General features: G+C 42.5%; 2 protein-coding genes across 9 annotated transcripts in view; one reads left to right on the top strand and one right to left on the bottom strand.

The window, feature by feature from the left end:
• The window catches only part of LOC143874086 (uncharacterized), a 38650-nt gene extending 30566 nt beyond the window's left edge, over positions 1–8084 (bottom strand). For 4 of the 6 annotated variants that reach the window (XM_077376860.1, XM_077376864.1, XM_077376865.1 and 1 more), the window contains exons 1-5: positions 7986–8084; positions 1646–1745; positions 1112–1239; positions 869–1022; positions 627–763 (exon numbers count right to left, since the gene is read on the bottom strand). In XM_077376860.1, coding sequence (XP_077232975.1) covers positions 627–763; positions 869–1022; positions 1112–1239; positions 1646–1745; positions 7986–7987 — 521 coding nt within the window. In that variant the 5' untranslated portion in view covers positions 7988–8084. Of the gene's footprint in view, positions 1–626; positions 764–868; positions 1023–1111; positions 1240–1645; positions 1746–2191; positions 5773–7985 lie in introns of those variants that run through there. The other 2 variants (XM_077376863.1, XM_077376862.1) reach the window with 2 other exon arrangements.
• Positions 8085–10745: 2661 nt separating this feature from the next.
• Positions 10746–16728, top strand: part of LOC143874060 (protein RETARDED ROOT GROWTH-LIKE-like) — a 38971-nt gene continuing 32988 nt past the window's right edge. For all 3 annotated transcript variants that reach the window (XR_013248772.1, XR_013248766.1, XM_077376859.1), the window contains exons 1-2: positions 10746–11119; positions 12378–12489. Coding sequence is in view for 1 of the 3 variants with exons in the window: in XM_077376859.1 (XP_077232974.1) it covers positions 10794–11119; positions 12378–12489 (438 nt within the window). In the remaining 2 variants the exon portion in view is untranslated. The remainder of the gene's footprint in view (positions 11120–12377; positions 12490–16728) is intronic.

The following is a 16728-nucleotide window of genomic DNA, read 5'->3' as shown; positions in this document are numbered from 1 at the left end:
TGAAAGAATCTACCCGGCTCAAATTGACTAAGTCTAATCTTGACACTAGTTGGGTTCGTCTACATGTATCATTTTCTAGATGGAAAATTGACACTCAAAAGTAAAAATAAGATAATTATTGGGAAAAGCAGATCATAGGGGAAAAAAAGGTTTATAAAAAAAAAAGGTTATCCAATAAAGCAAGAATTTGTAATATGAAGCATTGCTTCCGACTAGGACAAGAACTTGCCTAGTGTAAAATGGAGTCTGCATGAATTAATGATTGACGCGGCAAATATTTTATAGGCTCGGGCAAGTCGGAAAAAAAAAAAAAAAAGGCTTTTGATTGACTCGGTAGAATCTAAACTAAATTGACCCAGGCAAGCCAATGATTGATTCAGGGAGTTTTAAACAATTGGATCATGGACTACTCTGTATGATTGACGAAAAACTGGAACACTGACATGTATTTCTACAAGCTGAAACCATTCAACAGTAGGATTCGGTCATTCAACTTTATACAAACACAAGGATATGCCAAGGAACAAAGTCTAGAATACTCTACGCAGCTCGGAAAAAAAAACCATCATTTTTTTTTTTTGAAATGGGAGGTAAAAAAACCCATCATTAAAAACAAAGAAACTTACACACTACAAGTGTTGTTGTTAGAAGACTGCTGGCTACCACCAGCTGCCCGGATTATACATACATAGCCAGCTGCTCGAGTTACAGATACCTTTAGAACCTTCCCATACTGACCAAAATACTCCTTCTGTGCAAGAGCCTGTTCAAATAAAAAATGGCTAAGATAAAGAAATTTCAAAACCATCGTATCCAGAAACACTTTAGGCATGTGAACACAAGGAAAGATAATAGAGAAGGTACCCACGTCCTCATTCGCTAGATTGGCAGGTATTCCAATCACGTACACCAGGTTCCGCTGTATCACCCGAACATCGCTAAGATGCTTCCTTCCTTCTGACGATTTCGGTTTTGCCTTCTGTGACTTCAGTCTTTTCTCGGAATTGATTTCAGCCACCATACTGTTCCAGTGTGAATATAAAATGAATTTTCCACAAGAAATGCAAATACAAAAAATATGTCAACCACGACAAGTATAAAGTGAACCAACCTTTTACAATTGGCAGCCATTCCTACAATCTTTTCCTTGTCATACAGTGCTCGGCACGCTGGACATCGCCCTTCTGTGGCATCCTTCTCAGCCATGTCAATTATTTGATGCCAACACCAAACACATATCTGTAGATAGAAAGAAGTAGAAAAGAGGCCAGAGGGAGCTTATGTGAAAACTAAGTAGCAAAAAAGGTAATGCAATATATGTATAGCTCATTATAAACAGTAAAATGTAGGTGAAAGGAATGGAAGAGAGCAAAATAATCGTTAGATGGAACTTCTAATTCCCATCACCAAACTCCAAAAAGGAAAATAGAGAAACAGCACCGAGACATCAAGTAAACTACTCCAATTTGCAACTCTTCCCATTCAACCAAAATATTCAGAATAAAAATGATTCACAGAAGTGCTTCCCACTATCCAAAAGACAGATACCTTCAAAGTATGTGATGGGTTAAGGAAACAAGAACCGCAAGTAAAATTTTATGTCAGTAGCCCATATGTACAAGGAAAGAAAATTTGATGTCCAAACCTCGTAGCCGCATTTGCATGGCTTCAACTGCTGATCAGTTAAGTCCATCTCTTCGGCACATAGAGGGCACGTTCTTTCCCCGTCGTCACTCATGGTCGTCCTAAGACACAAAAAACAATAACAGAAGAAACCAAATAAAATTCAAGCAAGACTACCAAAGACGTCTACATATATAAATAAGAAACATGGAACTTCCCGCCTCCCACAGCATTTCCCAGAATAACAATAAAATAAAATCCTGAGAGTAAGTATATGGATTGTAGGATTTCGTTAGCGAATCTGGCTTTGCAAGAACCATTTTAAGAAAATGGAAATAAGCGAAAATAGAAGCTCAAACTCAAAAATGACACCAATTGACTCAAGAAATAAAACAACCCTATCTTCACAACTACCAGACCAAACTCTGGAAACCCTAATTCAATTCCCAAACTAAAATCTCACATCGACGACATTAAACATGAAAACTAAAATATTGTAAAAATAAAGCATTGAACCAAAAAAATAAAAGAAAACAGAAATTTGCCACAAAAATCAGAGATAGAGAACCCCGCGTGATGCTGCTCAAATCTGTATCTGGGTGCGAACGGTCCAGATTGATGGTCCTGCCTTCTGTTGGGTCTTGTACGGCGGCGGGCTGGTTCAATCTGTGACTTGCGTTCACAGACAAAAGGTTAAGGACCACCCGGAGTTGGAACTCCGAAGGAACCCTTCGACATTCAAGTCATATCGAGGCACCGGGAGAAAGGAGAATTGAACGTAACTAAGGTGAGGAGATTGCTGATATCCTGAACGGGTGTGAGCCTGAAAGGAATGTCTTACCCCAAGGGTGGAATGCCAAAGCTCTCTCCTTTAGGTTCTCCGGATAGAGTGTGTCCTTCTTTGAGTGAGGGGTTCCCCTTATATAGGCGAGAGTTCTGGTATCCTGGGCGCGATGTGGCGGTAATGTGGACCCCATATATCTCTGGAGATGTCGTCGTGGCAATGCATGCATGTACGATCCTAGAAAATGATTCGATTCGACGGGATAGATCTGGCGGTGACTGGTTGGCAGCTGACTGAAGCGGGTCTTGGTATGACAGGGATGGGATTTGGGGCACAAATCCTGGCAGTGTCAAGTCATGATGGTGATGGGATGTCAGGAAGCTTCCTAGTAGAAGATGTTGAGCAGCTGAGCAAGCTACTCGGGAGGGGAGGCCGGAATGATGCCACTCAGAGTCAGGTTCGACTGAGCGGTTTTGTTGCGGGGTTGGCGGCACATGTAATCATCCCAACGGTGATGCCCTTTTATACCCCCAACATATAATCTCCCCCTTGAGTCGGAACGAGTCGGGGAAGTAGAATGTATTTTGAACCCACGTGGTGCCTCAGAGCGACGCTTCGATCTCCGGAGTTAGTAGTGAGTGCTGAAGTCGAAGGGTCATGGCAGAACCCAGAAGAGGCAGAACGTCAAGGCAATGGTTGTTAATGACGAGATGGGGGGAGTCCGCGTGGCGCGATTGGAACCGTGAATACGAGGTTCAATCCTCACCGTGAATAAGATCGGACATATCTCGAATCGGAATGAAGCGGTCTATAAAAGGAGTTTGGTCTATGATTCGGCATTGTTTCGACATGCAACCTTCCCCTCCCCTTTTCCTACAGGGGATCTGAACTTCTTTGCTTCCGGCGGCAACTGTGTAAGAGGATGACTGAAGAGTGAGTACTGGCCTAGGGAGATCGCTGTCGTTGATGGGAAATCGAAGTCTATCTCAAGTTTTGACCGCGCTGAAGAGAACCGTCTCGACCCTGAGGTACCCACACAATTACACTTCACGGCCACTTCCTTGCAAGGGCCCGCCTCTGGGGTAATATATGTGATGCTACCTCTGGTAAGATAGGAGCCCAATGCATGGGGTGCCGAACCTTCTAGTGGATCTTGGTCGAGCCGGCTTTCGGCTCCCATCTTTCTCTCCTCCCACGCCGATGTAAATTTCGACTGGGGAAGACTTCCCCGGGTGCAGCCTGCTGAAGTGGAGGGGCAGCGAGGCAGCCGGAAGGGCGGCTCGCGTCGACGGCAGTCCTCTCATCTCCTATGATGTCCCCTTCTAAGGGTGAGAACCCTAAGGGCGTTTTGAAACGCAGAAGTGAACGTTGAGGTGACACAGGGAATTAGAGGGGCCATCCGGACCCTTTCGGCTCTTTAGCACAGGTTTCACTGTTCCATTCCTTTGTTTCAGTATAAATCCAGCCTTGAGTCTCAGCCGTAGATATAATTTTGGTTTTGTTGTAAGATCGACCGAGAGCCTTTCTTGAATAAAATTTCCCTTTTTTAACTTGAAGGCTGTCTGTACCCTTTCCGTATGATGGCATTGAGCCTCTCTTGTAAATAAAAACTTCTTCTGTGCCACGTGTGTCTGTCTTTTCCGTTTATATGTTTGGCACCGAGTATCAACACTCAGGCTAGGCTTTGAGAGCGGGCAGTGTTGGTGCGGCTTGAGAGTGCATCCGCCTGCCGTAGGCAGGTTGCTGTTGCGGGAGACGCACCTCTGTTACACGTGCCCCCCCGGGGCAAATAAGTGACGAAGGACGGAGGAGTATTTGCATAAGTCATGGGCTCACAGGGGGTTGTCAAGCTTGGGCAGGTATGGCCGTGAAATACCTGAATAGCTGTTGAAACTCGTGGTTTAACCGACCGATTGAATGAGTAGAATAGAGCCGGCGCATCTCAGAGTCGAGGAGCCTATGGTTAGCCATTGCTAGCGAGGTAACCGGTTTTTTTCAAGGAGTTTTTTCCATGATTGGGGCATGGTTCTGACGCACTTAGGCTGTTAGAGAAATCCCAGTTCGACTATCTCACGAGATATTACGCTCGTATAATCCAGGACGCGAAACCATATGGCGCAGCCGACGAGGCTAGGTGCTCTCGTCGAGGCTAGGCGCTCTCGTATAGGCTATTGGAGAAATCTAAGGACGTATTCGACTAGCCCGAAAGATGTTTTGCTTGACTAAGCCGTGAAGCGGAAGCATATGGCGAAGCCCGGGAGGCTAGACGCTCTCGTTTAAGGCTGTTGAAGAAATCCAAGGACGCAATCAACTAGCCCGGGAGATATTTCGCTCGTCCAGACCGCTTCGAGGAATCATAAGGCGAAGCCCGAGAGGCTAGGCGCTCTCGTCTAGGCTGATAAAGAAATCCAAGGACGTATTCGACTAGCCCGCAAGACCTTTCGCCCGTCTAGGCTGCGAAGCGGAATCACATGGCGAAGCCCGCGACGTTAAGCGCTCTCGTCTAGGCTGTTGAAGAAATTCAAGGACACGTTCGACTAGCTCACGAGATATTTCATTTGTCCAGACCGCAAAGCGGAATAATATGGTGAAGCTCGTGAGGCTAGGCACTCTCGTCTAGGCTTTTGGAGAAATCTAAAGAAGCATTCAACTGGCCCGCGAGATGATTCGCTCATCTATGCAGCGAGGTGGAATCATATGGTCGAAGCCCGAGAGGCTATGGGCTCTCGTCTAGGCGGTATTCGAAATAATGACGAAATCGAATAGCCCATGAGATGTTTCGATGGTCTAGTTCACGAAGCGGAGTCATATGGTGAAGCCCACGAGGCTAGGCGCTCTCGTCTAGGCTGATGGAGAAATCCAAGGACGCATTCGACTAGCCCAGGAGATATTTTGCTCGCCTAGGCCGCAAAACGGAATCATATGATGAAGCTCGCAAGGCTAGGCGCTCTCGTCTAGGCTGATAGAGAAATCTAAGGATGCATTCCGCGAAATATTTTGCTCTTCTAGGCCACAAAGCGGAATTTATTTAGAACCTGCAAGGTGAAAAGGATTGGGATGCGTTCAAGATTGAGGCCAATGGGACTCCTTTTCGGTGAGCGAGATAAAGCAATGCAAAGCGTGCTTATTACTACTATTTTAATGTGGTGGGCATACAATTGGAGAACATGATTGGCCCCAACGGACAGAGTGATGACTTGTCAAGCGCTTACTTAGAACTGGTCTGGCGCAGCGATACGCTGGAAAGCAGACGCTTTTAAGGGTATGCGTCGTAATGTCGACGGTGGGAAAAAATAGGTGTTTAGCACAAGGAAGCAGGATTCTTCCCCGGGAGCCTTCGATTCCCGCTTCGATTCCCCGTTTCAATTCCCGCTTTCGATTCCCGCTTTCGATTCCCGCTCTGGCAAACTTGAGTAGGATTCTTCCCTTGGAGCCTTCAATTCCCGCTTTCGATTCCCGCTTTCGATTCCCGCTCTGGCAACCATGGTTTAGCAGCAATGAATGAGCTTCAAGGACTGCGGGGGTCGATCGCGCGGGCGAAACAATACCGTCAACTACGACTGGGTTGCCCGCAACGTACTCGTGAAGGCGGCCCTGTCGAATCCGCTCCTTAATCTGATCTTTCAGGAGGCGGCAGTCTTCGGCAATCTTCGGTATTGTGTCTGTATCCTCGGTGGCACTAGCAAAACTTAGTTTTGTCGACCTTTTTGCCGACTGAGCACAGCCTTTTGGGCCGCCAGAGTAGACTCCAGGGCTGTTGGTATATTTGAGAGAGAATATCTTCTATGGAGGCATTGAGCAGAGTATGCTCTCCATGCCTCGAAGATGGGGTCGGTCGCCTGCTCATGGGCCGGTCTTTCTGGGCGAGGTGGCCTACTCGACTCTCCCTCGAGGTAGACCAGCACCCCATGATGCTGGAGAGATGAATCTCACCGGCCTCTCCAATTGCTTTGGGCGCAAAGGCACACCTTTCGGAGGCGATGAACATATTGATTCTAACGACTAAATTATGGATGCTTCGAGGTGGCACCCTCCGCAGAGAGTGGAGGAGCGGGGAAGACGGATCTAAGCCTCTTTGAAATGCAAGCATCGCGGTTTCGACGTTAGATCCCCATAGGCTGGCCGCGTAGGCCCTGGCATTATATATGTCGTTATATCTGTGAAGGTAGTTGTCAAGGGATTCACCCTTTTGTTGTTTGAGGGTGGGTAGGAGTGATGGGTCCCAGTATCCTTAAGTGGCATCGAAGCACATCACGTTTTGTTCACTGAGCTCCTTGTAGGATCCGCCACCACCTCCAGGGTGGAAGGAAGGACTCGGCACATGACGGCATCCGAGATACTGTCGAGGAGTAGAGTAGCGCCAAAATGTGTTCCTTAGGGGAGGTCATGATTGGGATGGTGATTGAAGGTCATCTCTGTTGTCAAAATTGGAGACAGGAGGCTAGAAGTGATCTACACCTAGCAGTGGCGTCAGCTCTCAATGAAAGCACCAATATGATGCTGCTCGAAGGTCCTGTATGGCGGGTTGTTTCAACTTTCGACCTACGTTCACAAACAAAAGGTTAAGGACCACCCGGAGTTGGAACTCAGAGGGAATCCTTCGACACTCAAGCCAGACCGAGGCACAGGAGAAACGAGAGTTGAAAGCAACTAAGGTGAGGAGATTATCGATATCCTGAACGGGTATGTGGACCTAGAAGGAATGCCAAAGGTCTCTCTTTTGGGTTCTCCAGAGAGAGTGTCCTTTGAGTGGGGGGTTCCCCTTATTAAGGCGGGAGTTCCGATATTTTGGGTGCAATGTGACGGTGATGTGGACCGCATGTATAGCTGGAGATGTCGACAAGGCCGTCAGGCCGTGCATATGTGTTCGATCCTAGAATATGATTCGAAATGATAGGAGATCCGGCAGCGGCTGACTGAAGCAGCGGGGATAGAGTTTGACGACATTAAACATAAAAACTAAATTAGTGTGAAAACCAAAAAATAAAAGGAAACAGAAAATCGCCACAGAGAATCAAAGAGAGAACCCCACGAATAGAGACTTCAAACCCTAAAATGACACCAATTGACTTGGAAATTGAAACCCGGCCTATCTTCATAACTACCAAACCAAAACCTGGAAACCCTAATTCAATTTCCAAGCTAAAATCCCACATCGACAACATTAAACATAAAAACTAAAATAGTGTAAAAATGAACATCGAACCAGAAAAAAATTGCCACAGAGAATCGGAGGTAGAAAACCCCGCAAAGAGATCCGATTCTACCGAAACCTCAAAACACAATCAAGAAAATCATCTGTATCGCAAACATTCAAAGAACAGTACAACTGAACGAAAAAAGAAAAAGAACACGAATAAAATGAAGCAGTGTAAAGAAATAGGGATAGGAGATAGGGAGGGCGATCATAATCCCAACCCTAACCCTAGAAAAAAAAAAAAAAAAAAAAAACACAAAAACCTTTCATCAAAAACAGATAGAGAGGCCGATTTAAACGAGGAATCGAAGAATCAAATAAAAGCAATAAAGAAAATGAGAATCAAAAAAAGGGGTTGAAGATTCAATCATGAAGACTTACATCGAGGAATCAAAGCTGAGAGAGAAACAGAGAGGAAAATGCAAGAAAATGGAAAATCTTTTTTTTTGTGGATGATTTTGTTGCTGTTTTGCTGTCTTTTTTTTGTGCGTCTCTGCCATTTAAATATTCCCTCGGTTCTTAAAAACCCACTATGTTTGTTCAAACTACGAAACTGCCACCCTTGATGAAGTGTACAAAACCGACGCGTGTTTTTCACTCGGCCTCCGGTTCTTACCACCGGCCCGGGGTTGGTGGGCCATTTTCCATTTTTGTAATAATTTTTAGGGGTAAAGTGATCTACCGCACACGTGGCACCCATGTGGGACTACAGATGATCTAGCCGTTCAATCAATGAACAGATGGATGGTTTGGGGGAAAATGCACATTACTACATTAGGTTGTTTGGTATGGAGACAACATAGTTGGGGATAAGGATAGTCCCTGGTTCACACCGAGCTCTGATTTTATATGTAAAGACAGGCAAAGGATAACAAATAGTAGCAGGGCGCTAAGGCCATGTTTGGCAACCATAGATTGTTTTTACATGAAAGGTTAGAGAAACTACTCCTCATAAAATAAAGGATGAGGAGTGACTAAACATTGTTACGTGCCCAGATGCGACCCATAGTTAGGAGTGGCTAAACTGGTAAGCTAAGACCGAACTTGCGACCTCAAGGTAGATAAACTAATCCTCAATCATTGAGCTACATGCCCTGCCCCTGATATTTGGTAGTGTGTAGATTTCTCTCTAGTTGTTTGGTATGGGTATGAGTCTTAGAGATATGAGTTAAGATGTCTATATTAACTTGGGTAGGAATGCTACGGCCAAAATCTGTGATCTCCTGATGTGGATTCGGAAGAGCTAAGGTAGATATGGGTTAAGATGTCTATATTAGCTTGGGGAGGAATGCTATGTGATCTTCTGATGTGGGTTCGGAAGAGCTGAGCTCCGCTAGCGCACGTGAACAAACAGTCAGAAGAACCGATGTTTAAGTCAGTGACTAGCTACAGATAATAAAAACTTACATAAGAATGGTAAATATTGGGATCTTGATTCCTTACCTTAGAGACTCAGAAGGCTATTTTATAGTAGGGTGCTAGAGGGGTAGGGATGTGATTACCATAATGCCCCTACACAGATGTCGCCTCGTGATTGGGTAATGGGTTCACTCTGAAACCTTCCATATTAGCCAAGATTACTTAATTACTTTCTGTCACGTGTCAGCATGTGATTAGGCTGTTATTTTCACCCGGACCAAAGAGTTCTAGAGGAATTTGTCAAGTGGCTGCCAAGTGAGTTTTACATTTTGTATACAAAATGCCAAAAGTGGTTTCTGCGTAGGGTAGATGAAAAACTCCATATTTTTCATCCAAAGAAAGAGATGAAAAGAGATAAAGAAAGGAAGAAAAGGAAACAGAGGAGGAAGAGAAGAAGACAACGGAACCGAGGGGGGAGGGATGAACTCATTCGAGGTAAGAAGCACGTCTAGATTATAGTTCTCGTATTTACTTCTTCGAATATCTCAATTCTATATTGATTTGGGTTTTAAAAGAGGGATTTTTTTCTCCATTTCATTGTCAGGCAAAGTTCCGATAAGTTTGTTGGGCTCTTTGGAAAATCCTGTTTCGAGTTTTCCAACGAGTCCAGCTTAGCTTGATTCCAACAATAAACGAATGAGTTTGAGACAATCAGAGTTTGAGAAAATCAGAAGAGAAATCGCCAATAAGAGAAAACTCCCATTTTTGTGTTCGGTCGACCGAAGCTTAGGTACTGGATTTAAAAAAAGAAAAAAGAAGAAAAAAGGGTCCAGTCGATCGGATAAGGACTCTGTTGACCGAACAAGTACCCACATGTTTTAAAGACCCCCATCACTCAATACAATGTGCCATCCTTCTACATATCACAAGGCTATGATCAGCCAATGGATATGATTTTATATGGAGATGATTTATGCTGTAAAGATTGGCCCACCAAATTAATGTACTGGATCATTAAAACATGTGGGTCCACTGTAGGGCCCACCAAACGAATGGTTTGGATCACCAAAACATGTGGGTCCACCATCAAATAATTGGTTTGGATCTTCAAAACATGTGGGTCCTCGATGGTTTCTAAAAAGAGGTTTTTGCAAAAGAAGTCATCTACTTTGCTCTATTTGCAAAAACATTCTTGTAGTTTCACAATTTGCAAACAGAGTCATCACCTTTGAGTGAATTTTCCAAATCAGGTCATGCCATCAATTTGGGACCAAAATGCCCATGATTTTTTTGATCAGTAAGAGACCAAAATTTCCTGTTATATATAAAGATGAAAATTACCCAGTAAAATGACCAAAGTACCCATGAAGCTCAGTGACATGATTTGGTAGGTGGGCCCCACTAACCTAAATAAAATCCATGCATGAAGTGAGGCCCACCATTTTGCATCATGCTTTGATGTCGTAGGTTCCACAGTAGAACCATGTATATGGTGGGCCCAACAACTTTACACGCCATGTTTTGTTTTGGTGGGGTGGCCCACTTTTTGACACCCATGCATACGAATGCTAGTGTATGTGAAAATGATATTCCCTGTATTTTGCTTATTTTAATCTTAGTCTTTTAACGTATAAGAAGGTGGTATTTTGGTAAAAAATGACTGGCATGACCTGATTTGCAAAATTTGCTAAAACATGACAACTCTATTTGCAAATTTTCATAGTAGAAGACTCTTTTTGCAAATAAAAAACACTGTGAATTAGCAAAATGAAAAGCTTTCTTCTGGGCCTCCTTTAGTCCTTTTCTCCCACTCGTCCTTTGGAATTTTTAATGGATATGTGGAGGACAAGCTCAGTCTCTCTCCACACCCATTTCAAAACCATGCTCTCTCCTTCCTCCTTCCCCTCTTCCTCTCTCAAAATCAAAACCCTAGCTCCTTCTCATCACTACCCCACCTTTCTACCCATCATTGCTCATTCCTTCAAAAGAAGGAAATTCAATTCCCCTGCAGTTTCTGTTCGATCAGCCCTTCCTTCAATCCCTTCTTCCCCACTTTCTCAAACTCCCGAAGATGGATTCCAACAACATTTGCTTTCAGTTCAGAAAGAGAATCCCACCCGTTTCATTCCCGTTAAGGCCTATTTCCTATGCACTAGGTAAATTCTCCCTCCCTCCCTCTCCCTCTCTCTCTCTCTCTCGTGGTTGTGATTTTGTTGTGTTATGTGCCTAGATGGTCCCACTTAGGCCCTGTTTTGATTGCAGGAATTTATTTGAAAAGTTTGGAAAGGGAAAATATTTGTAAAAATTTTCACTTTTTTTTTTTTTGAAAGTTAACATTAATAAAAAAACAGTAAAAGCAGGCAGGGACAAGATGTCCCTAGAAAAGAAAAAATTTCCACTTTTTTTTTACCCACTAAAACAAAAGAAAGATAACTTGAACCAAACTTATTCAATTTTTATGTAGATGGGTGTTCATTTTAAAATCATATAAATCTACATTAACCATAATCACATCATTTCCTTCTAAATTGTGAAAAGAAAAGAATTTTCTGAGATTTTTTTCCAGCAGAAATGTTTTTCTTGTAATCCAAACAGGGCCCTAGGGTAGAATAAATTAGTTTATATCTCGAGGAATTTTCTCTCTAGTTGTTTGAAATGAATACACTTGGGGATAAGGGTTATCTTGATGGGCTTGGGTAGAAGTTTTAGAGGAAGTATTCAAGTGGGTTTTCTATAAATAACAGTGTGCAAGCAGTCTTTTTTCAAATGGATGAAGAATTTCAGACTCAGAATTGAGGTTCTGTAAACAGAGGACTGACCCTTCCCTCGGAGTGGTTCAAGAGGCTGATCTTCCTTCTAAGAAGATCAGTCACGTTGCGAACCGATTCAGGTTCATAACATGTTGCAAAATTGCAATGTTTATGAAATAACCAATTACTCCAAAAGCTTAAGCTGTTTGAGTTGGTGTTATTTAATCATTTATACTCCAACACTCCCCCTCACACGTGGCACCTCTTTTTTGGGTTGGCCGTACACATGGAATATGTTGCCCCTCTTTCTGGGTTGGCCATTACATGTGAATTTTTAATATTAAGGAGTTGTTGGGTTTTGAACTCAGTACCTGCCATGAGGCAATAGCTCTGATACCTTGTGAAACAACCAGTTACTCCAAAAGCTTAAGCTGTTAGAGTTGGCGTTATTTAATTATTTATACTTCAACACTCCCTCTCACATGTGATCACTCTTTCTTGGGCTGGTCATACACATGAATTTTTACTAACGAGGAGTTGTTGAGTTTTGAACCCAAGACCTCTGCCGCGAGGCAATGGCTCTGATATTATGTGAAACAACCAATTACTCCAAAAGCTTAAGCTGGGTGTTATTTAATCATTTATACTTCAACGATGTTTACAGTGTCGATTTGAGAGGCTTGCAGCACCAGAATGCTTACAATGTTATCCCTCCACATTCCCGCGCTACCAATTACATTGTTCTCAGATACTCTGACATCAAGGCCAATCCTCATGTAAGTTTGTAGCTTTTTTTTTTCGTTCTGTTATTTTATTCTTTTATTTTTCCGTTTCCTTTTTCTTCTCGGAATTTCTTAATGGTCATTTGAATTTTGAATCGTTGGTACATTGCACTTCATGTATTGGAGTATGCAAATTAGCGAACAAATGGATGATAAATTAAAAAGATGGATATAAAATGGCAATGGATGGGATACTTTCATTTTTTTCAATAGGGCAAAGACCCGACCCACTACTTTCGTTGTAGCTTCTCCCCCCCTTTTTGTACTGCAATCCAATCCAATAGTAGATCTCTGCTTGGTTTTGGGAATTATAGTTAGGGCAGGGATAAACAATAGGGTTTGGTTTGGGTAAGACCCATAGTGTGATGCTATTTCCTCGGTCATTATTTAGAGTTTTGTATGTGGTGATTAGGTCTAGAGGGTTAAAGGTGGTCAATGGTCAAGTGTCACTCAAAGGAGACACGCTCATTTGGTAGGGGTGCAACTCGGGTCGGGTTGGATCGGGTTGATGCCAACCCCAACCCAACCCGAGATAGCATTCCCTTAACCCTAACCCAACCCAACTCGAGGCTCGGGTTGAGAATGGTCAACCCTAGCCCAACACGCCTCTAAATTTATCAATCCTAACCCAACTCATCTAACCCGAAATCGGGTCAGATTGAGTCGGGTTGGTTCGGGTTCACCTTGGGCCAAACAGAAAAATACAATGACCCAAATAAAATCTAGATAAAATTAGAGGACAGATTGGGTCAGGCTGCCAAGGCCTCAACCCTAACAAAACCCGAAATTAAATCGGGTCGGCTTTTCCCAACCCTAACCCAACCCAACCCAACCCGAGGAAATGCCAACCCCACCCGGGCCAAAGTCGGGTTGAACCCGTCGGGTTTGGGTTGAGCCCAACCCAAGTTGCACCCTTATCATTTGGTCCATTGTCACTGAGATTGCTCTGGGTGTTTGATGTGGGCTTATATTTATTAGTACAAAAAAGGGGTGCAAATTGGGGTATTTTTGTTATGTCTTTTTATTGCTCTATAGTAAGGGTTGGGAGTCATTTGCACCCACACTAGGCTTTGGTATTTGTGGATCCTCCTAAAGTGTGTGCATTTTGTTGGTGTAACTCACATATAATAGAAGATCCCCTTTGTAACTCAAGCAATTGTAATCCCCTTCTCCTTCTTGCCTTATATTGATCATTATTATGACAGATCTTTTGTCAACTAGAACAATACGTCTATACGAGGGGTAGGATTCATAAACGATGTGTTACCACGTACCTTGGTCTTTCTAGAATCCCACCCAAACCCGATTAGGTAACTTCATCATATCAATTTTAACACATAATCTAAGCTTTAGTACTTGTCCCTTGAATTGTAGGAGAATCAATTTTTAAGACTGTCAATCAGACCTCAGATGGATCTAAGCGTCCCCTCATTGTCGAAAATACCGGGTGTGCTGGAAGATTGACCCAACAAGGATGCAAAGATGATTCCCCTCCCACTTTGAATTACAGAATTGAATTACGGAGACCATCTAATGAATCGAAACAAATAACTCTCGATATACTACTAGTGATGCCTGGGCTATGTCTTCTAGAAGTATTTCTGATTTACAAACCAAAAGAGGTCTCTGATCTAGGCTCGAAACCATGAAGTCTTCTTGCAGAAATAACTGATTCTTGATAAACTCATTTTATCATATGGATCCTTGGTCTACCATTGGAGTACTTGGCAATAATGGAGGACTTGAAAGACTCCATTGCCTTGTCAATGTATTCTTAGCCACACTGCAGGTTCTCCAATCCTATGGACATTTTCCAAGGACGCGAGCTTCTCATACAACTAGTTTAAAAATACATTTATGTTGTTCACACGTTGGACTTCAATGCCTTTGTCAAGGGTATTTGAGTCTTTCAATATGTGTGTATAACATAGTGTAACCTTCACTTTTGAAGCTAATGAGAACACATTACTATCTCTCTCCCTTACAATTTCTCTCTCATGACTCATCATCTCTCTTCTTCTTCTTCATTCTCTCCTCTTCTTCATTCTCATGGATTTTTTTTTTGAATAGTTTTTTCAAGAAATAGGACTGTGATGACAGTGAGTCTTAGTTGTGGAAAGTAGTCTAGACTACAGAGATTGAAGGCTTCATCATGAATTTGCAATGATGAGGAAGGAGCTTTTGGGAGTCACTGTTAAAAGATTGTCACTTGAAATGCTTTGAGACTATCTTTAGTCGGCTAAGAGAGGATAAGATCATGCCTCTGCTTGATAAATCTAAAGCTAAATTTTGGCAGTAGGTACTGCTAATCTGGGTTGGACAGTAATTGGGGTGTTTTTAGAGATGATCATGGTGATGTGGTGAAGGTACTCTTGGGCCCGATTTGTATAAAAGATTGTAAACCCAAATCAAGGGCTCTTTTTATTGTGCTTCAGGTTTCAAATAATAGTTTAGAAGAGGCCCGAGGGTGAGGGGCATCCTCCAAATATTATTTCTTGTGCTACAACACGTAGAGAAGGACCATGGAGACTTACCCACAGTATTAATGTGATTGCTGATTTATGTAGACTTCTTGATAAATGATATATCATTTTCCATTTTGTGCATCGTGCTACTGGTACAGCCGGTTCTTTTTCTGGAGATAGTTTTCTTAGGCTGCTAAGCTCTGCCACTTCTTAACCTCTTCTGTAATTATTATCTTTTAAATTTTTTTGTTTTTGATGAAGGAAAAACAAAGTGTCACCATCAAGCTAATGTCTAAGGTCCAGTTCAACACATGTTATAAGGTGTTCTTAGGCTGGCAAGCTCTGCCTCTTGTTTCACTTCTTAGTATATAAATAGGCTTTTGACTTCTTCTTCTTTCAAACAATTCGACCTATATGAGCTTTATGCTATCCTCTTTTGCGAAAAGCCTTATTCTCTCTCTTACTTCCCGGAACCGTCAAACCAATGAGCGCCCTTTTTTCCATTCAGTCGCTTCCCCCATCCAAGCTTAGGAGCATCATATGTCGGAGTAGCTGTAGCGACATTGTGCAGTTGGCTGCATGTGTCCAATTTCTACGCATTGACTGGTTATTTGAGGTAGGGAGGGATTCACAAAGGGAATAGATTGACCTTAGCTACTTGTCTGAAAGCCGGAGCCAGAAGGCGAAGGTAACTGAGAGGCTATGCATGGAAGCCACTTAGTAAAGAGGGAAGCCATTGAAACAGAAGGCAGGATCATTAATGAGCGAGCGAGCGGAAGAGAGAGTTGAAGAAAAAACCAAGAGATGGATGACTTCCCTTCCTTCGTTCTGGGTGATCACTAACCTCCTGTTTCCTGTTTTTTTTTCTCTCTTTTTTTAGATTTTTGTTATTGATGAAGAAAAAACAAAGTGTTCCATCAAGCTAATGACTAAGGTCCAGTTCAACTTATGTTATAATTCACACATGATCAACGTTACAAAACTATTGAATCCTGGTTGAGGGCCAGAAATTGAGTCTGCCCTATATGTCTTACTATGATGGTAGAAAATTATCTAATTGGCGATTTGGCTTCCTAAATTCTTTAGGTTGGTTCGTCCTTTGAGGAGGCCAACTTTGATTAATTTGTGATTACTTGGAATAATGATGCTTGTAGTTTCGCTTATTTCAACTTCTACTGTGTCTATCGCTTTGATGGTAGGGCACTCTTTGGTTCTGCACCGTTGTGTTGCCCAAACAACCCAAGCATACAAATTCTAGATGCTGCATTTGATTAAAAAATGTGCATACCTTTCTAGACTCTGGACTGATATGTTGCCACCGAATTCATCAAAAGTTCTCTTTGCCTCTATTTCTAAATGTTCAGGGTCTTTTAAATTTATTTATGTTCTATCATCCTTAGCTGTATTTGTCATCCTTAATGCATTCATACTATTTTAGTCATTGTAAATGCTTGGATAAATATTTTTGTATCTTTATCTGTTAAATTGATCTTTATACCTATTTGTAGGCCTGTTTCATTAAGTCCGTGTTGTGTGTCAGTGAACCATCGGTACTGATACTAGGCGTCATGTATTAGCTTATACTTTTTTTTTACTTCACCGAAAATTACATTTAAAAGGGATTACAATAATAACATAAGTACAATATAATTTATAATTGTATCAGGGCTTGCTGATACATCACGTAAAATCAACACTCTACTACTTTACCACTTACCATGTATTCCAGATTACATATTGGTATCAGGGCTTGTTGATACATTATGTA

The sequence above is a fragment of the Tasmannia lanceolata genome, unplaced genomic scaffold (genome assembly GCF_043159265.1).
Source record: "Tasmannia lanceolata isolate RefF3 unplaced genomic scaffold, GAP_Taslan_0.1 ptg000002l, whole genome shotgun sequence".
In the NCBI taxonomy this organism is placed as follows: Eukaryota; Viridiplantae; Streptophyta; class Magnoliopsida; order Canellales; family Winteraceae; genus Tasmannia; species Tasmannia lanceolata.
Note: the sequence above shows the minus strand (reverse complement) of the source record. Positions and strands in the feature narration are given on the sequence as shown.